Here is a 21,861-nt window from a genome sequence, read left to right as displayed (position 1 = left end):
ATAGTTTCTAGATTCCATTGTATACTACAGCTTGTATGGACAATTATTGTGTCATTAAGCATTTTTCTTTCCAATCATATGAATCTGTGTTCCAGATACAAAATGTCAATGAGTGGGACCGCCAAGACTTGATCAGAATCCGCAGCAACATCACACAAGTGCTGACCTCTCTCAGCATGTCCACCATACACGATGTGGCTCAGATTAGCTCTGCCCTGGCACAGTGTATGGTAGGTTATGCCAAACAGATGGGCATAGGTTTTAGGTTCAACTATTTCCTACATACTTTTGTACCTTATATTTTAATTTAGTTGCCATGCTATAATATCTTTGTTTCTAAGCCTCAGTAATATTTTCTGTAATTATGTTTTATTTTAGGTTTTTGCATTATTCTTTGGACCTTTAAAGTTATTTTTGGATTAGAGCACTGTCAATCTTGTCTGCAGGCTGTACCCCATGAATTTGTGTGTGGAGAATGCAAGAGCAAGACTCTTGAAGCCACTAGGAAGATGATTGCAATGATTGAGGACAAGACTATGTTGGGAGATGACACCCCAGTTTCCACGGGCACCAACGTTCTGCAAATCTTGGGTACTAGAGGGAAGGGACATTTTCATGAAGATGCTGCCTCTGTTGAATGTACTAAGGAGAACGTCAGCTGTCAATCTTACTTAGAGTGTCTTCAGCTGCTGATGTAGAATAGTATGCTGGTCAATGGCTGAAATTACTGGGGTTTGGCTGACCAGCTCTCCTTTCTTGCAGGTGGCTTGATGGCTGCAGCAGGTCACAGCACCGACTCGTCAAAGATCCCGGAGATCACAGCCTCTGCCTTCAGCCTAGTTGGGGACCTCATGCGCTCTCTGATGCGCTCACGGGTCCCCAGAGAGGAGGTCTTAAAACTGACTGCTCCTGAGATCAGAGTCATGGGCCACCGGAGTGAGACTGCCGACTTAATGTGCACGAGTCCTTCATCGCCCTGCCAGTTCTACATCCCAAAGGGGCTGAGCAACCAGCTGAAAGAGAAGAGGGAGGTCGTCCAGATCCTCATGAAGATGGATGCCAACCTCTTTTCTGCTAACCCACCCATTTCCACAGAGCTGGCTGCCATGGAGTTCAGCACCCCAGAGGGCCTTCCCATTCCCATCTCCAACCTTTCCAAAGAGAATGCCATCCATGTGATGCTTGAAACTCAGAAGGGAGTTGATGGGACCACAGCTCTTACCATCAACCCTCAAGGGTCAGTCAATTTCACAGTGAAAGCCATAGAAACAAATCCCAAAGCTGGTCTGTTCATCTCCTTTAACTTCACTCTGCACCCAGGTAAGGTACTTGAATTGCATTTTACTTTCATGGCCATAGTTTTGGTACATTCCTGAACTTAATTTAAAAGTGCAAAGAACTCATGCAATATAATGACTGATGAAAATGAACATTTCAGTCTTTAATGTAATGTAATCTGTAGGAGATTGGAACAGGGAGTCTATAGCTCTGTTCTCTTCATTGACCTGTAATGACTATATTATATCACATGCCATAGATAAACAGTAACTTAAAGATGCTATGGTCTCTAGCTAAGGCAAAAGAGTTAGTAATGAATTTCAGCATCCCCATTGGTACAACATATTACCATGGGCTGCAAATACCCCAGAGAAAACATGCAGAAAAATATGAACAGGCAGTCAAAGATTGTTAGAATAATACACAGGTATTACACTAGCATATTGCTTGTTAATTCTGCAGGATTTCTAGTGTAATTCTCCAGTATTACCAGTGTAGCAGTGCACAAAATCCTTAGTTTTGTTCTATAAAACACTATACATAGAGCCCTCTTAAAAGGGATGGACAATGAAAAACGTAGAAGAGAAAAAAAACTTTTGACCCACAGAATTGAATTAAGTGACCAGATTACTTTACTGAGATGCTGAGATATTTTATGAGAAAATGAATGATTCATTAATAGCTTACAGATGTTTTTAGTCTTTAGAAATAGGTGACCTACAGTATAAGACTAACTGGATTAGGGAACTACGATACCATGGTTGTATGGCTGCTGTGTTGCACTAAGCACTACTCTGACCACAGGTTTGAGGCCAGAGAGAAGCCCCATGGTGAAAATCTTTATTGATGACCACCCTGCACCTTCTGAGAACCAACACTTGCTCAGGAGAGACATCCTCCTGACCTCTACCTCGGAGACAAGCCATGTAGAAGAAACCATCTTCCTTTCACCTCTGTGAGTACCGGGCAGATACAGTACATCTCCTGCTACATGACTGGTAACCTACTGTACTTCATTAATATCATGATTAATAAAACAACATCAAACATTATTACTGAATTAAGTTAGCTTGAATATTTAAAGTCTGTATATTTCACGAGATGTTTGTATTTAATTGTAATTCATATAATTTTGCATTCGTGAGACTTTTAAGTCAAGAATACATAATAACTTTAGGTTAATTTCAACCTGAGTGAATTTAAAATCTGTCTATGAAATTGCAGTGCTCCAGTACTCTCCCTCCCTTCACAGGCACAATGGCACAGTGTGGGAGTACCACGTGAATATCAGCAGCCTCCTGGAGGGCCAGGAAGTCCAAGCCTCAGTGTGCGTCTTCAGCTCTCTCTGCCAGTACTTCAGCCTTGAAGAAAGGCGTTGGAGCAGCCAGGGCCTGAGCCCCCTGAACGGCAGCAGCCTGAAGACGGCACACTGCCTCACCAAGCACCTCACTGTGTTTGGAGCCAGCCTCTTCGTCCATCACAGTGCTCTTATCTTGCTTCCACCGGTGAGTTCACTGTCCCGTCCCAGGAATGCCAATGGTCAGAGAGGTGCTGTGCTATGATCTTTCTTTATGATGGTGCATTTAATACATTATAAAAAGTTAGAAACAAGATGATTTCCTGTCTGGAGCAAGGAAAAGTGAAGGAAATTTTGTATCTGCAAATCATCAATTTGAAACCGTAACAGCTTTCAATAAATCATTAAAATTGATCAATTGATATTGAATAAACATTTTCAAGGAATAGCTCTTCACAACCTATTGTCATCAATGATGTTTCTGTGAGGGTCATGTGGGAAATCTTCCCTCCTTCATATTCACAGTCAGAGGGTCCAGCTCAGAACCACGTGGTGGGGATCGTCTGTGTGATCCTGCTTGTGATCTACCTGGCCACGGTCCTCATTGCTCACAAGATGGACGACATTGACATCACCCGAGTGGGAACGATTCCACTGTGTGGGCAGTCGGGCCGGTACCAGTACCAGGTTCTGGTGAAGACAGGTTGGACCAGAGGCTCAGGTTGAGTATTTGCCGGGGGGAGAAAATGTGTTAGAATGTTAGAATGAAAAATGCAGACTGTAAGGGGAAAGACTTCTATCTCACAGAAAGATTAGAGATGTTTGATAAAGGTACTTATTCTGATATACTGTGATATAGCACAGGACAATTTAATAAAAGATACATTTATAAAAGCCCTCATGGTCCAGATAGTGTTGTGTTTCTGAAGCTTGTATCCTTTATTCTGAACGTTGTCTGGGTCTATATTGTGCACAACAATTTGTATCAATATTGAAGACGCACTATAGTGGTCAAAGCTTTGAACATCTGACAGGAAGTTGTGCTCAAGTCCCTCTGTGGCAGCAGGGCACTCTAGTTCTGATTGCACTGGGACATCCAGCTGTATGAAAGCATAACAGCATTTCTAGAACATATCCTTGTGATAAACTGGTGTGCTGTCTGGGGGGAATAGTTCTGGTTTCCAAACACCATTTAAAATGTGTTAAGTATGATTGAACAGCTAATCTCTTTATACAGAGATTACATACATTTCCTATTATGTAAATATGATGGGAACTGGTATGTTCCTTACATACACACTCATGACATTACTAAAGGGTGGCACAGTGGTTAACATTGCTGACTTACAGCACTTGGGCCCTGAGTTTGATCCCAAACCTGGAGTGTTATCTGAGTGGAGATTGTACAGGTTGTTCTCACTTTATGTGTGTAGGTTTCCTTCGGGTCATCAGTTTCCTCCCATAGTCCAAAGACATACTAGTAGGTTGATTGGTTTCTGGGAAAATAGGCCCTAGGTGTGTGTGCATGCCTGTGTGTCTTCTCTGCAGAGTGTACCCTGCCTTGTGTCCATTGCATGCTGGGATAGGCTCTGGCTCTCCCTCGCCCCTGAACTGGGAGAAGCATTTAGAAAATGGATGGGTGGGCATCACTGTAAACAATATGTCATGGTTAACAAGCAGGTGCTGTGCAGGCTAAAACTACTTCTTTTGCAGGATATAATTAGTTCAGGTTTCACAATTGCTCTCTTTCAACAGGCACAACAGCTCATGTTGGTATCAGCTTGTATGGGCTCAACAAGAGCGGCTCTCGTCACCTCGATAGAGAAGAAGCTTTCCAGAGGAACAGCCTGGATGTTTTTCAGATTGAGACAGATGCCAACCTGGGGGAGGTCTGGAAAATCCGCATCTGGCATGACAATACTGGTAAGAGTGTCACCCAAAGAGCTCAAAAAAGCAAGTGTGTCAGTGATATCATTATGTTTCTAACCTCCTAACTCGCAAATCAAATAGAACACTAATTTGTTTTTCGATAATGCCCAGAATTTCCATCAGTCTGTAGATTTAAAAAAGTCTTAAAGGCAAAATTTCATAATAAGATGTTTTCTGTAAATAAGTAAAAATAAAATTTCAACATTGGTAACCATGATACATGCCAATCATGTCATGGCAACACAGGTCCTTGAAGTTAAAAGTGAAAGATAAAACTACATTTTCTGTTTGGAGGGAATCAGTAGAGACCGTGATTTCTGGAGTTAGTGAGGCTTGTTTAAAATCAGTTTAAAAAACTCAGTTGTAAACCACAGTGAATCATGAACACCACAGTAATCAGTTCATAAAGGCAAATTTATTTAGATATTTCATTTAATCTCAATACCTTTCTGTCTTCAAGGAGCTATTGTTTTCACTTAGTAAATGAGTGATGCTGATATCTCAGTGTGTTTTTTTCTCAGGCCTGGACCCATCATGGTACCTGCAGTACGTCATTGTGTGGGATAAACAGACCAGCAACATGTTCTTCTTCCTGGTGGAGGACTGGCTCTCTGTGGAGAATGAGACGAATGAGGGAATGGTAGAGAAGGAAGTGCTGGCCACTTGTAAGGCTCTGCGTTTGTATCTCACATAAGAACACAGGAAAGGTTGCAAATGAGAGGGGGCTATTTGGGTCATCTTGCTAATTTGGTTTAGCAGTTAATTTTAAATTTTCTTGGGCCTCAACTGCCTGATTGGGAGTCCATCTCTGGATACCCCAAAAAATTATACATTAGTATATACTGTACAATGAGGTGAAAAAGTAAGTACACCCTCTTAAGATTTTATGGTTTAACAAACTAACAGATAAACCTCACCTCATTTGACAAATAACACACAGAGTTTTACCTTGTCATTATTTATTTAATTAATTAATTTTTGTATGAAGAAAATATTAAGTGCACCCCTTGATTCAGTAACTTGTGGCACACTGTTAACAGCAATAACATGAATGAAATGATTCCTATTTAACAGCTGACCAGACTCTCACATTGCCTAATTTATTATACCCATCGGTAAAGTCAATGCTAGAGTGACTGCAAATGAGTGATTGAGCTCCCCTACTTCTCTCCAACCAGGCCCTCAGGAGCTCCTCCGATTTTATCGGATTTTCAGAACCCAGCTGATCCGGGGAATCTTCGACCGACACCTCTGGGTATCGGTGTGGGAACGACTGCCCCGGAGTCGGTTCACTCGCACCCAGAGGGTCACATGCTGTGCCCTTACACTGTTTCTGTACCTGGGTGTTGGCGCAGTGTGGTATGGAGCTGTGGGACAGAGAAATAGCAGGTCAGTAGCTGACAGAAAAAATCTTGGAATACCATTCAATTCTAGAAATACTGTGACCTTGCACATCACAGTAACAGGTGAGGTGTTTGCACCTGTTCCCATATGGTGAAAAGCATTCGATCAAAATGAAGTATTAAAGACACAAGAAATTAAAATTCAACCAAATTAAAATATTATGAAATGTAAACTAACAATTTGACAAAAATATAGGTGTAACAGTAAATCTTTTTCACTTAAAAAATATTTTAAGCAAAATGTGATCAATATATAATTTGTGCTCTTTATATCAGATTATATTTCACTGGAATAATTATGTTTTTTCTCATGTGTTTTGTCAGTGGTCCTGTCTCAGCTCACATGTTGGTGAATGCGGAAATTGTTGCCGTGGGGATGACAGTGGCTGCGCTGGTGTTCCCCATCCAATTGCTCTTCATCGTTCTGTTCAGAATGACTCGCAGCAAGGTGCTCATCTCAATCTCAGAAAATCCCATTCCTGTCTAGCTTGACACCAGGGGACGTGTCAGCACTTGGTTTGATGTAGTGACATGGTTGTGCCCCTTTGCCTGGAAACATACCAGTTAACCAAAATACCTGTACAACCCAAGCTCTGCTGAAACTTTCTGTTGCAACTTACAGTACAGTCCTACCCACTGAGTGTCAGACAGGCATTCACATACAGTGCCTATAAACGTTCTGCACCTCCGTGAACTTTTTCACATTTTGTTGTATCAGTGCTTCAGAGTTTAATGCATCTAAAATTAGTTTTATTCCTCTTATCTGTACACCATACTCCCTACAACTTTTAAGGTGAAAAAAATATAAGAATAATACTATACTGTATATTTAAAATACACTGAAATATCATAACTGGATAAGTCTCCACTCATCTCCACATCCTCCCGGTGGAACCACGTTGGGCAGCAATTACAGCTGTGAGTCTACAGGGGCATGTCTCTACACATGTCTTTACACATTGAGCTTTGGCAATGTTTAACCATCCTTCTCTACAGAACCGTTAAAGCTTTGTCGTGTTCCTTTGAGACTGTTGATGGACAACAATCTTCAAGACATGCCACAAATATTTGATTGGATTTAGGTCGATTCTGTGACTTGGCCACAAAAGAACATTTACCTTTTTGTTCCTTGGACACTCCCGTGTACAGTAGCTTTGGCTTAGGGTTTTGATGCTGAAAGGTGAACTTTCATCACAGTTTCAGCTTTCTTGCAGAAAGAAACATGTTTCTCTCAAGGACATTTCAGTACTTGTTCCATTCGTTGTCCCTTTTATTCTGACACGTTCTGACAATATCACTTATGTTTTTTGTTACTGTTTTATTCAGTGATGCTTCCTTCTTGGCATCGTGCCATATACACCGTATTTGTGAAGTGCTTGGGATATTGCTGTCACAATGTTGTACACACTTGGCCATAGAAGACTGTGCACTGCCTCCGGGCTCTTTGTAGCCTCTCTGATCTGGTCATCCAATTTGGAGGAACGGGCAGGTCTAGGCACAGTCCACCTTCCACTTCTTAATAAGTGCATTGACGGTGCTGCAAGGGATATTCAAGGCTATTGAATTTTTTATACATATCCCCTAATCTGAGCCTTTCCATAACTTTGTCCCAGATGTCTTTTTAAAGCTCTTTGATCTTCATGGTTGAATTACTGCTTTAAAATTCACTACCCAGCAGACGAATCCTATGGGCCTGGCTACATGTACTGTATCTGGAAATCACATAAAATCACTACAATTTCTCACAGGTGGAGGCCAATTAACTTGGTGTATGATTTTGAAGGCGATTGGTTACACCTGAGCTGATTTATGATTGCTATTACAAAGGGGGTAGAAAATTATACAACCTATTTCAGTTTTTATTTTGAACGAATTTTCTAAAAAAGATCTAAAATATTTTTTACTTGAAAGTTATGAGATTGGATGCATAAGGACTGTAAATGAAAAATAATTTAATGCATGTTAAGTACAGGCCACAGGTAAAGGTGAAAATTTTTAAAGGGATTTAAACTTCCTATAGGCAGTGTACAGATGATCAGGTCCCATGGCCAAGAAGGAGCAGCTGTACAGTTGGGTAAAGCCTTGCAGAAAGAGAAAACGTGGCTATGCTTTGAGATGTTGTTATAAAAGAACTGGCAATATTGCTTTGACTTATTTTGTTTGTGCTCTTGTGTTCACATCCAGAGTACAGCCATGAGGGGTTTGCTTTCTGTCCTTGGAGTCTTGTGTTCTTTCTTGTGTAAGTGCCCCTGCCTTTCTCCCAGGTGATGGTGGAGGACCCAGAGTCATGTGTCGCTGCCCCACAGACTGTGGAGATGGATGTGTGCCTGGAACACTCTGAGCTGGGCAGCTCCTCCTTCCTGTCTCTCCCTGGGGGGCTGGACTCCATCTTGGATGGAGTGTCTGAGTCCTCGGTGAGTGAACCCAGTCAGTGACTTCATGGACAGCTGGATTTTCAAGGTTGTTTGAGGACTGGATAAAAGAAAGACAGGACTTGATTAATAAACTTTGTAATTCTGTGTAATAATCAATAATTCTGTTTAATCAATATTTCTCCACTTATTGGAGTCATAATACGGTTATACTTTGTATCTGAATACTGCTGGAACCTAAGGGATGTCGCTATTCCACACAACCGAAATTGCTGCTGTACAGTATATATTACTTCTTCTATTGGAATAATTTTGGATTTTTTTCCATGTATGCAAACATAATGTCATCTTAAATAGGTATATAGAAGAATAATAGTGGCAATAACATTTTTTAAAGGAATCACTGGAAAGCAGGAGGTCAGAATCATCCCTGGGTATTCCAGCCAAACAGGAGCATGAGAGGTAATCAGTCTTGATGAAGACCTGAAGATTCACTGCAGCACCACGGAGTGTGAACATTCAGCATTCTGTCTCAGGATTTATACTGTACTCTTTCCATTGGATAGTGATATTTGCAGTGTTGTACAGAAAAACCCCAGGGCCCAGGCTCCATATCTGCTTGATGCCAAGCTAAGCTACTATTCCTATTCCTAAGAAATTCAGAAATGTAGTCCTTGCTTGTTTCATGCTGTACATGACTTGTTTTTGTGCTACATAAAGGTTCAGCATGTGAAAAATACCATCTATAAACTTTAAATGTTTATCTATAAACTTGTAGATGTCCCCTTGAAACAGAAGCTAAAGCTATCGTCACTGAATTGTAAATAATTTTTTAAACAGGCGATTTAAATACTCTCCGGTGCTTCTATGTTTCAAAGCATCAGAAACATGTCCCTACAGACCTGTCCCTGTTTTGGCAGCTCTGTGAACCCCTGGGCCTCCTGTGACAGTATCTTTGACATCCCTGACCTGTTGGCCTCCGAGCCATCCCTAAATCGGGCCCGTATCCTGAAGAGAAAGAAGGCTCTCCTACAGCTGAGCATTGAGACCCCGGCGAGCTCTGCTGATGACCCTCTGGTGCTCTCGTGGTCCAAACCTGAGGTCACACAAGGACTGGAGCAAAACCAGCTCACTGTCTCCGGTGAGGACAGTACCACTTACAACATTTGGCCCAAGTGGTGTTTATTTACTGTCATATCAGATCGGGGACATTTACTGATCACAAATGCTGAAATGATTTATTCTGAATATTTCTAAATGAAATAACCTTAAAAAGAAATTATGATGCATATATCTATAAGTAAACCTGGAAATCGGTGATTTACCTAGGACTGTGTAATTACCTTTAATTAATGCAAATACCAACTGAATCAAAAATAACCCATTGTATGGCACTGCATGAACTCCTCCTGGGTTTGCTGGAACAATGTAGCTTTTTTTCTTCCAGAGGAGGACCTGATTAAATCCATTGCTGCAGACAACGTGGTACAAAGCACTTCCTCTAGTAGAGTGACCTCCGACAGTGGCCGCTACTCACCCTGCGCTGACACTGAGCTCTCTGATCCGTGAGCACCTTTGTTTAATGTTGTTGTTTCCCCCTACAGAACTGATAAGGAAACATAATGATCTAAATTGAGCTGTTTCTACAGAGAAGGGAGCTTAAAGTATGACAGTGGTTGTGCTTTAATGTAGGTTGGAGAGCTCCTGCAGTGGATGGTCTGAGTTCAGCGATGAGAGGAAACCATACTCAGGTCAGCTGCACAAAACCAGCTCATCCATTTCAGGACTCACTTCTGCCAGCAGCTTCATTCCCAGTCCCTCGCCAGCTTCTGTGTGCAGCATGTTCTCCACCCGGCTCGGTGAGCACTGCCTCTTTACCCCACACTCACTGATCACGCAGAAGAATTAAGCTTTTCACTACCTGGCTTTTATCTCCATGACCTGTTGTGAGCTATTTAAAAGCTGGGAATTCAACATTTGTTTTTCTCTTGGTCTGAATTCTGTCCTTTTCACTACATTTCCAAGACTTTTGTTAGAAACATAACGGTTATAAAGGAGTGAGGGCCATTTTCTCAATCTAATCCCATTTGGCAGCTACTGTAGTAACCTATTGATCCAAGGATCTCAGCCAGCTTTTTCTTTGCTTCAACATCAAGGCATGGGTAGTTTGTCTATACTCCTACAACTCTTTCCATAATGAAGTGCCTCCTGTTCTCAGTTTAAATTGCCCTTCCTTGTAGTTTCCATATGTGTCCACTTGTTCATATTCAAGTCCACTTTGTTGACTTTGTCAAAGCCTTTGGTGATTTTCTGTACATGGATCAGGTCCTCTCATATTCTTCTATGTTCAGGACTAATAAAGTTAAGTTCTTTCAGGCTGTTAGTGTAAGACATTATCTTAAGCCCCAGAATGTAATTTGTTGCTTTTCTTTCGACTTATTCTGTAGCAGGAATATTTCTTCAAATCATCGGTGATCACAATTGCCTTGACCTAACTAGTGCATTATACATGTTTAACATCACATGCCTTAATTTGAAATGCTAATACAGTATTTGCTAACATTTTATCTTTTCATTGCTTCCCCACATTGTCTGAAAGATGTAAACGATGTTTCGACATTAACACCTACTGTATGTATCAGTTATTGACCTAATTGCAATTAATTGCAAGTCTTTCCAAGTTTTGGTCATTGGGGAGTTTGGCTTCCCTATAAAACATGAAGGTCTGAGGCTCTCAAAGACCAGGAGCAAAAGTCTGTCCTTGTCAGTGTAGAGTGTTCTTCACATTGATTATTTTGTAAACTATACGCATCATCCGAGTTTTACGTTAGGACAGGGTTCCTGGCATGTTGACCACTGTACCAGCTATAGTGGAATCGAAAACATCACACTGTGCTCAGGTTAAACTATGTGTTCTCGGCCCTCTGTGTCTCTCCTGGCAGGAGTGCCTCGCAGGGCTCCCCGCCGGCTCTTCCCTCCCCAGGTGCTGAGTGTGACCTACCTGCTGGCAGTGCTGGTTTTAGGCAGCAGCCTGGCAGTTTCTGTGCTTTATGGCACCACCTTCCATAACTCGGTGGTTCTCATGTGGCTCATCTCGACCTTCTCAGCTTTCCTCACCTCTGCTGTTCTGCTGGAACCTGCCAAGGTAAACCTCAGCAGGGCCTGTTCCCCTGCTGGATTGTAGGGTCAAATACAGGACCAAACCCACGTGTCCGAGATGGCACTGCGTCACTGTGTTAATCCAGGCTCTGCATGGAAATGCAGCACGACGGGCAGAAAAATACTCTCACTTTTATCAGAAATGAGTCAAATCCCCTGTTTTTATAGGACAAACAAAAAAAATGTGATCAATGACAGTGATAAATCATGGAATTATAGGAGGAGGAGGTCTAGTGAGCAAAGGCCACAACATCAGTGCTGTTCTACTTTAACATACTGTACAACACAACTCCATTATTGTATATTTAATCAATTTTTTAATGTCACAGTGACTTCAAATCTAGAACAACTTAGAAATCCCTCCTATTTCAAAAGTTTACAATGTCAACACTGAAGTAAACAGTTCCAAACAGGTCTAAACACTAAACAGGCACATTTATTTATTGGTTTTACTGGATAGAGCAGATTTTAATATAAGTCACCCAGATCTATATCAGCTCTCTGAATATAGAATACTGCAGTGGATATAGGTTTTGTAAAGAATAGGTCTGAGGCTGGTAAAATCAGATGTGCATTCCTGAACTTCTGAGAAGCTATATTAACTGGACAGGAAATGCAGAGTAATAACCATTAATTTACTACTGTATATGTAAGAAGGACGCAAATTGTAACCTAAATCTTTGGCATTTTTATAGACCTCCCTCTGGGGTCACAGATCTGTCTAATGGTCCATCACAGGATAACAATGAGTGGATTCATTCTTTTCTCCAGATCTTAATATTTTTCTGTTCTTTCAGGGATGCTCTCTCTAGGTTCCAAGGTTTAGAGATAGAGTTGTAAGGCTCCATTACACTGTATTTAAAGTAACTATATAAAGTATAGGTGTGTTAATTGTTCACATTCAAGCCAATGATCAAAGACATTTTCATTATATTGCGAGAGTGGAAAGTGTAATGGACGTCAGTGTAATCAGTGTAAGGTTGTGTGTTGACAGGTAATTGTGCAGTCCTTGTTCCTGGCCCTGGTTATGAAGCCAGTAGATCCAGATGAGGATGATACGCTTGTGGAGGAGCCTGTGGTTAAGAAGGTCTCTGAGAGGATCAGTAAGGTCAGGCCGCCCTGTGGCTATGGGTTGCTCCAAGCCAAGGAGGAGGCACGCAAGGTCCGGGCACTGCGCACTCTTATGAAGGTATCTTCTAAGCTTTATTCAAAAGAGCTTTATTCTCTCAAGATAAGATGAGCAAACTTCATTCCTCGAGTACCCTCTGGGCTCAGTCGACCTCTAACATTTATTTCTTTTATTCAGTATTATTTTTTTTAGTTCCAAGGGCACATCACCTGCTTTTGATGGTACAGTGGGCTACAAAAGTATCTGTAAAATGTGCAGAATTTCAGTCAGTAGGTTAGAGGATTTCTCTATCCCTGATTACATAGTGTTATTATTTTAATACTGTGTCTCTGAACACAAATTAATGAAGTCCCAAGTCCCTGTTGGTCAGAAAAGCTGCAGCAAGTGAGCATGCTGGTAAAGCCTGAGTACACAGCACCTAACAGAGAGAATGCTTTTCAGCAGAATACAGTGTGAATGTGCAGAAGGCTGAGAAATGGCATCCCCACCCTGCAAAAACAATATCCTCTTAACTAAATACGACACCCTCTGCACTTTGCTGTGGGATGATTACTGAATAACACATCACCCAATTTTAATTTCTACTCTGCTGCACATTCTTTCACCTGATACCACCCCATTCAGCTAATGGTGAAGCAGGAGAATCAGGTGCCTTTGGTGACTTCATGCTGCACAAGTCCCTCTACCACTGATCATATAACTGATAAAACTGGTATAAACTGATATTACTGGTAAAAGTATGAGAAAGAAAAACAAGGTGATAAGCTTTTCTGCAACTGGGTCTGAAGAGTTGTGGTAGAAGGTATCAGCACTTGTGGATCTAAAATACAATACTATATTGTATGTATGTGTATGGATCAATATTAATAATTGATAACTCAATATGACAATTGGCAAAGCTTCGTCTGTCATGACATGTATTCATGACCTGGTCCCATGCACCAACAGTAAACCTTTCAACCTCTCTCTCTCTACAGAGCTGCATTGCCCATATGATGTTCCTCTTGGTCGTACTGGTTGTGAACTACCAGGATCGTTTACAAGGCGACCATGGTAGATTGTTACACTCTGCTGTCAAGCGGTCGCTGGTTGCAGGTTCTGGGGAAGGCATGAATGTCAGCATGATCAGAGGGTATAACTCTTTTATATTAATGTGCAGTACATAGTGTTAATATTGAACTACAGTACATTGCAAAGTTCTGTATTAGTTATCAGTTTAGTACATACTGTATTTACAGTATGTAGTCTGTGTTTATTATAGTGATTAAGTAAAAATTAAGTTAAAAATAGTATACAGTACATTTTACCTAAAGTATACTTTTACTTAAAGTACTCAAATAATTGCAATTAGAAATATAAAACAACCATGAGATATTTAATTCAAATGCTATGGTGTTTGTGTGTATTGGCTGAGATCTGTGTCTAATGGTATTGTTGCTGGAGAGTGAATTCTGGGGGGCATTATAGTGTTGACGTGGATGAAGAGTGAATTGTCGGAGTGTGTCGTGTTGTTGTGTGTACAGGTTGAATTCTGGAGGGTATTATGACATTGATATGGGTGCAGGGTGCAATACTGTATGAATGTGTGTTATGGTGTTGTGGTTACAGGGTGAATTGTGGGGGGGTGTTATGATATTATTTTGGTTACAGGGCAGCAGAAGCTTGGTGCTGGATGCAAAGGAATCTGGTTCCTCATCTGTACCAGAACCCCTCTCTCCAGCTGCTGGGTGTGGCCCGACTGACAAGGCTGCAGTCTGAGAAAGGTCAGAGCCTGTCCCTTGGTTATGGACAGACTGATGCTACTGGGCTGCTGGGCAGACTAGGGCCAAACCTGGCACTTTTCCATAGTGCTCAATTGTAAAACAAAAAAAGAAATAAAACTGACTACTTTTAAAATACATTGCTCAAAGAATGCATTGTTTTTAGGTAAACCATTAGAGAATATTAATGTACACAGCACTGTCAGCTGTGGTTTTTAAATCCTCTTAATGTTTTGGCACTTGCAAGTGTATATTAATAGCCAGCTGAAACAGCAGTATTTGTAGCTTCTTTTAAACCCAGAAGGCTTTGATCTGAGTCGTGTGGATGCTGTTCCTAGGCTGCTGGAACCATGGGATTGCTGGCCTCACCTCCAGGGATATGTTTTTACATCCTACTGTCCACGCTTGGCCAAACACCCACACATGGGACTTAAACTTCCACCAAAACATAAGTTCAAATCACAGACAGCCTTTCCCATCAAATTCCTTCATGTGGTAAGAAACAAAAGTAATCCTTGTGTTTGTTTTTTTTATGTGTGAGGTTTAGTTTGTCATCAAACTTTTGTCACATGTATACAGTATCACTTAGGTGCTGAGTTGCAAAACCCATACAAGATTGGAGAACAATCTTTTATCCATGCTTTTCATTTTCATACAACCCCCCTTTGTGGAAAGATCAAGATATTGTTGACCCATAGGCATTTTCTCTCATCTCAGCCACTCATATGTGTAACTTTCAAAGTCACCATTGGCTTCATAGTGGCACATCCTAACCAGTATCCTCCTTGGAGAGATACTCAGTTTGGAGGAACAATCTAATCTAGGCAATATCTATGTACCTTCCACTTCTTAATGATCAACCTCACAATGCTGAAACACATATTAAGAGTATTTGACCTGTTTTATATCATATAATATTGTATGGATGGCATAGTAGTTAGAATTGCTTCGTTGCAGCACCAGGGCCCTGGGTTGAATTCCAGACCTGGGGCTCTACCTACGTGAACTTTGTGTGTTCTCTAGGGTTTTCTCGTGGTGCTCTGGTTTTCTCTCACAGTACAAAGACATACTGGAAGGTTAATTAGAATAGTCTACTCCTAATGTATACAGTATGTTCAAAATGCTTGAAGTGTTTTGAATTGTTGAAGTTGTTGATGTTGACTTTCCCTTGACACTCAAGTTTGGGGCAAGTACCAAGGTCCTTAAAATCCCTGGGCGTTTCTCCAAAAGAGTAGGGGTATTACACTGGCGTTCTGGCCAAACTTCCCTGTGACCTTTACCTATCATGGCCTCCTAATAATCCACATCTGTGAAGGCTTTATCAATCTGTTCTCCTCCCAACTGATACATGTAGCTGGTGAGCATACTAGTGCCATTTGGCTGCCATTGCATCATCCAGGTGGGGCCTACACATTGGTTGTGGTTGAAGGGAGTCCCCATTACCTGTAACTATAAAGCACTTTGAGTGAGGAGTCCAGAAAACAGCTATATAAGTGTAATTATATTATCATCATCATCATCAAGTCATGATGGTATTAATTTTGGATTCTCACAGGCTCTGGTACTTGGGACAGTTTGGGGTTTACAGCAGTGAGGAGGAGGTAGCGGACCTTGGGAACAGCACAGAGTCCACTAGGCAGCTTCTGGCTGAGCTGAGCCGGGCATCTTGGATAAACACAATGTGAGTCTGACCTGTCACATCGATTATATCATACTGAAAACTTTTAATGACATCTGTAGTCCCAATTAGCTCAGTGACTCTTCTGTGGTTTGTGTGGTTGATGTACAGTATCTTAAACAGGACTGTCCTGTTCTCTTCAAGGATGGTCCATGATTCGATAATTCCCTCAGATAATTTTGCTGTTATAAAATGGTTTGTAAGATTATACAATATAAATATTTGATTGTGATGACAATTAATAAGTATCAGATTTAATGATCTGAAAGCAAAAATAATTTATTTTCCTAAAAGCATCCTATTAAACTCCTTTCAAACTAGGATATGAATTGTTAACATACTGTATGTCAAATTACAGTGTATGGGTATTTGGAAGAGCTGTACATTAAAAAGATGCATTGTTTTCCAATGACTATGATGAATTGTATTATACATGAATTTATTTTCAGTTAAAAATGTTAAAGATTCTAATACTATTTATAAATTCCCCCAGGACAAGAGGAGTGTTTGTGCAGTTCACCCAGTACCATCGAGACACCGGCCTGTTTGTGGTGGTTACTGTGCTGATGGAGTGGCATCAGCCAGGTTCTGCTATCACCTCTCTCAGTATACTGCCTGTTTGCATGCCCTCCTCTTCCTTAGTCCCGGACCTGCAGGCAGTCATGATGGTGAGACTGCGCTCACATAAGGCAGAGATTTCTCCTACCTCGCCATCCATTGAAGTATTCTAACATTGACCTTAGTCAGTAATTAATCTCATTTGGACAAAAGTCTGAGAGGACTATACAGCTCTCCTTAGGAAGTGGAGAAATCTCCTGCTGGAATTTATCCAAGCATATTTATTATAATTCAAGCAAAAAATAAAAAGTACCCCCCCCACCAAAAAATATATATATCCAGAAAACTACTTAGAAATGCAAATGCTCTGATGATCTGTTGATTTGTGTTAGGATTTCAAAACTTTGTTTTAAATTCAGTAGAGGTGAAATAACCATAGTTATTATTGATCAATTTAAGAGAATTTAATTTACCTTGAATTAAAATGTAAATGCAAAAGTCTTTGAACCCCAAAATGAAAAGCTTTGGTCAAGAAAAGGACTTGAAGGAAACTAGCTGAATTACAATGTAATTTGTTAAATTTGATGGCGTTACTCAAACATAGAATGTGCTGCCTCCCTTACAGGTCGTTCTGCTTCTGCTTGCCCTGTCCATCCTGGGCTCTGAGCTCCACACGCTGTCCAGGGAGAGGTGCCTGTACTTCAGGCAAGGCTGGCACTACCTTCAACTTCTGGTGGTGCTTCTGGCACTTGGAGTAGCAGCTCTGCACTTCGCCTTCCTGTCCCTGTCAGCCAGCCTGCTGAGACACCACCGCCACAACCGCCACTCCTTCACCAACTTCCACACTGCAGTGGCACTGTCTGAGGCCTCGTCAAGCCTCTCTGCCATCCTGCTCACAATACTCATCCTCAAGGTACTGCACCTGATTTATCTCTTCCTCAGCGATGTTGCTCAAGTAAAAGGAAAAAGAAAATTAATTGTCACAAGTAAATAAAAAGCAAGCGGTGGACAGAACCTTGTTGCTGGATTGATTTCCTGCTTGTCCCCCAGAACGTGCGCCAACTGCGGTTTGTGCGACGCTGGGCAGTGTTCGGGAAGACCATCCAGCTGGTCTGGAAGGAGCTGTGTGGGGCATCTCTCGTCCTGCTGCTCCTTTTCCTGATTCTTGCCCAGACAGGGTATCTGGTAAGATCCTTGCTTCCCCAGCCTGACTTGCTGTGCTCCTCTTTTTCAAAGTAATTAAATAAAATGTAAAAACAATCGATGCGGTTGCCAGCCTTTTCTGAATTAGTGCCTGCAGCTCTGTGTATGCAGAAATGTTATTACAATTTTTAATATACATATAGAATATTGATCTGGATACCCCACTGGTAATTTACAGTTTTACAGTTGTACTACATTACACATTGTATTTGCTGTCATCCAAATGTTACAACCTCAGGCTAGCTTCAGACAGATTGTGTTTAATAGTGAAGAACATCAAAAAGGTTGCAGACAACTGTAGGCTGTGCAGCTTATCTACAGTATCTTGTTTGAGAAGTGTGACAGAGCAGAGGAATCCGAAGTGATGAAATCTGTTTTTTTTTGCTACTGTAGGTGAGCTAGATTTATACTTAGAAGCCCATTAGATGTATTTTTGTAAAATAAAAGTCTTTAGTAAATTTTTTAAGAAACAGAGAAAAAGATGGATTTTTTAATTAAGTACATGGGGAAAATTCTCAATATAGGTATTGTGCTTGTGGATAGCTTTTCCACATGAACCTCCTTTTTATGGCTAAATGTGTCATTCATCCCCAAGGAAAGCTTTAGAACTTCAGTAGAGAAAACCTGTGATGGAGGACAGGTATCCAGACTGATGCTAGCATATATTCTTTAACCTTCCTCCCTTTCTTAGTTTGTGAACCAAATCAGTATGCTGCAGCTCTCTCCCTGTTTCTATTATTATAAGCTTTCACTTTTTTCATCCTTTACTGACAATTGCAAGCACTCCACCCACTCCAAATCTACCAATAGTAGAAACATACTCAGAGAGTGAGCTTGACCTGCATACCGATTTTAAGCCTCTCTCTGTATTACTGAATCTCCAGTGGAGCTTGAATCTTAAAAATATAACCCTGTCCTTTTTACCGAGATAACTCCTTTAACCTGGGGAAGGTCAAAAGTTCTCCCAAAAGATTCTCTGTATGGGGGCTCCTACCAAAGTCACCATCAACTCACAAGCAGGCTCTTCAGAAAAAGAAACTTTACTGTGAATTTGTAATACATACAAAAGCACATTTTAATCTTTCACAGCTGCAGTTCACTTAATTAACTGTGCTCTTGTGAGAATGTCTGCATTTAAGCCATACTTGGCACTGTTTATGGGGTCTCTATGGTATTTGGACTGAGCCTGCCCCCTTGTGGATCAACCTTATATTGGCCATCCATTTGTAGTGCCACAGTACAGGTACATGACTTAAAAAAAAACCAAATTAAGTATTACTTACAGTAAATGAAACATTTAAAAATTTATTTTATAGATCAAAACTTTTAATGAAAAACCTAGGGGAAGTTAAGTTGGAAAGAAAACGTAAGACCTAACGGGTATGTAGCAGGCGGCACTGTTTTCAGTGACCAGTTCCACAGCCCTGATACAAAAGCAAAGTGGTCATGTGTGGCACTTCTGGTCATTCTCATATAAAATTGTATAAATTGCATGATGTCTGTAAGTTGATTCTACCCCATTGTTTCAGTATACAGACAGGGCTCCACAAACTTGAAAACAAGTTCCTTAGTGGCATGTTAGAACCATGTACTATATGCACATAACTATAAATGTGCCCAACTACTGCAATAGCCTCACCAAAACACTCAAGCAGAGAGCAGTGACAGAACTTAGTACAACTAAACACCTTACAGATTGGTAAATAAAATCTGTGTGATAAAAACATCTATGGTTTTTGATACTGTAAATATTCAATAATATAGGTCTTGACATTAAACTATATTGCATGGCTTTAGGTTTTCTTAATACCATAAAGTGTGTAAAATAGATTTGTTTCATAACCTCTTCTACTAGAAGCCCTACAAGGCTCTATCCTGGGCCCTATTCGTTACTCAATCTATTTTTAACAGTATTCCTCAGCCAGTAATGAATTACTGTATCACACTCACTCTTATGCTGCTGACACCAGTGTATATTTAAGTGTACCCACTGTGCCATCAGTAATGTCAAATTGGCAGCTTAGTTTTGACAAAATACAATATTCTCCAGGCTTTCTGAGAAATTTTCTTGAAATATGCTGAGTTTAAATAACACAATCTGCCCCCTTCTTAAAAATCATAATGCTTTAACTTTCAAAACTCAATCTTTAGAAATTACAAGATAAGCTAAGACTAGGGTTGGTATTCTTCATCACAACAAATCTTGTTTTACATGTTTCTGTAGGCATAGACTGAAGGTTGTGGGAGTATGGTACTGTATAAGTGGCCCAGCCATGTTGTTGAAATTAGCCTTGCTTCTACTGAGAAACCCTGGATGAGATTCTTGCACCAATTATCTACTAACATCCAGACAAACTAGATGGGCTAAATAGATTCTTCTGATGTACCCTAGTTCAAATATTCATACTGCCTACGAGCAGCTATAGTGGGGTGTTTATAGAATGGCTTGGGATTGCTCTGCTGGCTGTGGGATTTGAACAGGCAACCTTCTAGCCACAGGCACAGATCCGTGGCCACAGTGCCACTGCTCTGCCCCTATATATAAATATAGTATACTCTATATCCTTAATGGATCTTTGGACTTATTTTTTAACAGTTGCAATCAATGATGTCAATAAAAAATGTTCCTGTGCCCCTTTTCTGATTTTATAGACATAATTCCTCCCTGCAGCATTTACTGACTTCACTTGCAAGTCCTTTCAATCTGTTGCTCCTGCCAATGACTGGAAAAAATTGTTGAGTGAGATGAAACTGTCCACCGTTGCATCAGAAGGGGGTTTCCATTGTAGGGTTTAATTTTTTCCTTCCTGACACAATTGTTAACACTATCATGTCCTGATCTTTTGTGTTCTGTAATATTATTACTATGTTAGGCTCTCAGTTTGACCACTCTCAAGGCTTATACTGTAGGTATAATAAGCTCATAAACATGCAGCTCCATGTGTGTCTGATGGATAGAGAAAAGTGAATTTAAAAACCAACAACAGCTGGCAGCACCAGGGTTCTGGTGTTAAGCAGCTTGCTGATTGAAAAGTACTTGTAAAACCTGCAGGAGCCATGTCCCCAGCACTTGATTTGCTTGTCCCTGTGCCACACCAACAGACAGGCAGCCCATGGCAGCTGTTTGTCCAGTACGGGGACCCCCACTGAGGGACCTTGTACACCTAAAGCCCTGTAACGTGACAAGAAAGTAAAAGTTCTCCTGATTAGAAGTAAAATATTAAATTAGCACAGAATTGTTTTTTTTCTCCTTCAAACTGTTGCTGTCTTGTCCCTGTATCTGCTCTCAGCTCTTCTCCGACACTGTGGAGGAGTTTAGGACATTTGGATGGACGTGTTTCTCCCTGGCCTCTTGGCTCTGGGGGAAAACCCGCCTGGGGATAGTGGCTCACAGACACCCTATCTCTGGTCTGCTCTACCTCCTGACTGTCCTGGGGGGACTAATGTGGGTCCTCAGATGGTTGTTTGGCACCATGCTGATTCAGAGCTACCGCGCCATACAGACAGAGATGTACAGGCCGTCCATGGGCCCGCAGGACTATGAGATGGTGGAGTTTTTCATCAAGAGGTTCAAGCTGTGGATAGGAATCAGCAAGACCAAGGAGGTACTTCCTCATGTATAAGCTTTAGACAAAGGAAAACTTCCTACCAGAGCAAAATAGCATAATAATGGAACATTACAGTAATATGTGGTTCAGGTGGATAGCTGCGTCAGCATGCGTAGTCTGCAAAGGAACAAGTAATAAGTTTATTCCATGCTGAAAACACAAGAGAGAAAACACGTGTCACACCTGAAGAAGGCTCCACAGCCGAAACGTTGTGTTTTCTCTCTTCTCTTTTCAGCATGGAACAAACATATTACTTGTTCCATAACAGAAATATTTTGTGTTTTACAGTGTGAGCTTTGCTGGTTCACCAAGATAGAGAAAGACATTTTTTTAGCGCTAAGACAGTATGTTCTGATATGATACATTGAAAGGTATTGTACTATAATGGCTTACCATGCATTTTATTTGTACTTACAAAAGGAAATATGTATATGTTGTGATCAGTTGTTCCTGTTACTACCTGTTTTAAGGCAGTATTTATACTTTT

At 40.9% G+C, this 21,861-nt stretch overlaps 1 protein-coding gene across 2 annotated transcripts in view; it reads left to right on the top strand.

Annotated features, from left to right (window-relative positions):
* Nucleotides 1-21,861, top strand: part of pkd1b (polycystic kidney disease 1b) — a 65,586-nt gene that overhangs the window by 39,723 nt on the left and 4,002 nt on the right. For both annotated transcript variants that reach the window (XM_088599340.1, XM_088599341.1), the window contains 25 exons: nucleotides 96-230; nucleotides 447-591; nucleotides 763-1,320; nucleotides 2,083-2,233; nucleotides 2,531-2,783; nucleotides 3,101-3,296; nucleotides 4,331-4,498; nucleotides 5,026-5,169; nucleotides 5,683-5,893; nucleotides 6,232-6,355; nucleotides 8,172-8,321; nucleotides 8,677-8,741; nucleotides 9,200-9,420; nucleotides 9,727-9,844; nucleotides 9,972-10,138; nucleotides 11,222-11,424; nucleotides 12,433-12,627; nucleotides 13,545-13,699; nucleotides 14,218-14,330; nucleotides 14,666-14,822; nucleotides 15,883-16,008; nucleotides 16,499-16,673; nucleotides 17,189-17,476; nucleotides 17,614-17,748; nucleotides 21,057-21,371. In XM_088599340.1, the coding sequence (XP_088455466.1) occupies nucleotides 96-230; nucleotides 447-591; nucleotides 763-1,320; nucleotides 2,083-2,233; nucleotides 2,531-2,783; nucleotides 3,101-3,296; nucleotides 4,331-4,498; nucleotides 5,026-5,169; nucleotides 5,683-5,893; nucleotides 6,232-6,355; nucleotides 8,172-8,321; nucleotides 8,677-8,741; nucleotides 9,200-9,420; nucleotides 9,727-9,844; nucleotides 9,972-10,138; nucleotides 11,222-11,424; nucleotides 12,433-12,627; nucleotides 13,545-13,699; nucleotides 14,218-14,330; nucleotides 14,666-14,822; nucleotides 15,883-16,008; nucleotides 16,499-16,673; nucleotides 17,189-17,476; nucleotides 17,614-17,748; nucleotides 21,057-21,371 (4,668 nt within the window). The remainder of the gene's footprint in view (nucleotides 1-95; nucleotides 231-446; nucleotides 592-762; nucleotides 1,321-2,082; nucleotides 2,234-2,530; nucleotides 2,784-3,100; nucleotides 3,297-4,330; nucleotides 4,499-5,025; nucleotides 5,170-5,682; nucleotides 5,894-6,231; nucleotides 6,356-8,171; nucleotides 8,322-8,676; nucleotides 8,742-9,199; nucleotides 9,421-9,726; nucleotides 9,845-9,971; nucleotides 10,139-11,221; nucleotides 11,425-12,432; nucleotides 12,628-13,544; nucleotides 13,700-14,217; nucleotides 14,331-14,665; nucleotides 14,823-15,882; nucleotides 16,009-16,498; nucleotides 16,674-17,188; nucleotides 17,477-17,613; nucleotides 17,749-21,056; nucleotides 21,372-21,861) is intronic.

The sequence above is a fragment of the Lepisosteus platostomus genome, chromosome 11, assembly GCF_059453375.1.
Source record: "Lepisosteus platostomus isolate fLepPlt1 chromosome 11, fLepPlt1.hap1, whole genome shotgun sequence".
Classification (NCBI taxonomy): domain Eukaryota; kingdom Metazoa; phylum Chordata; class Actinopteri; order Semionotiformes; family Lepisosteidae; genus Lepisosteus; species Lepisosteus platostomus.
The sequence above is the reverse complement of the archived record's forward strand: the minus strand, read 5'-3'. Positions and strand labels throughout refer to the sequence as shown.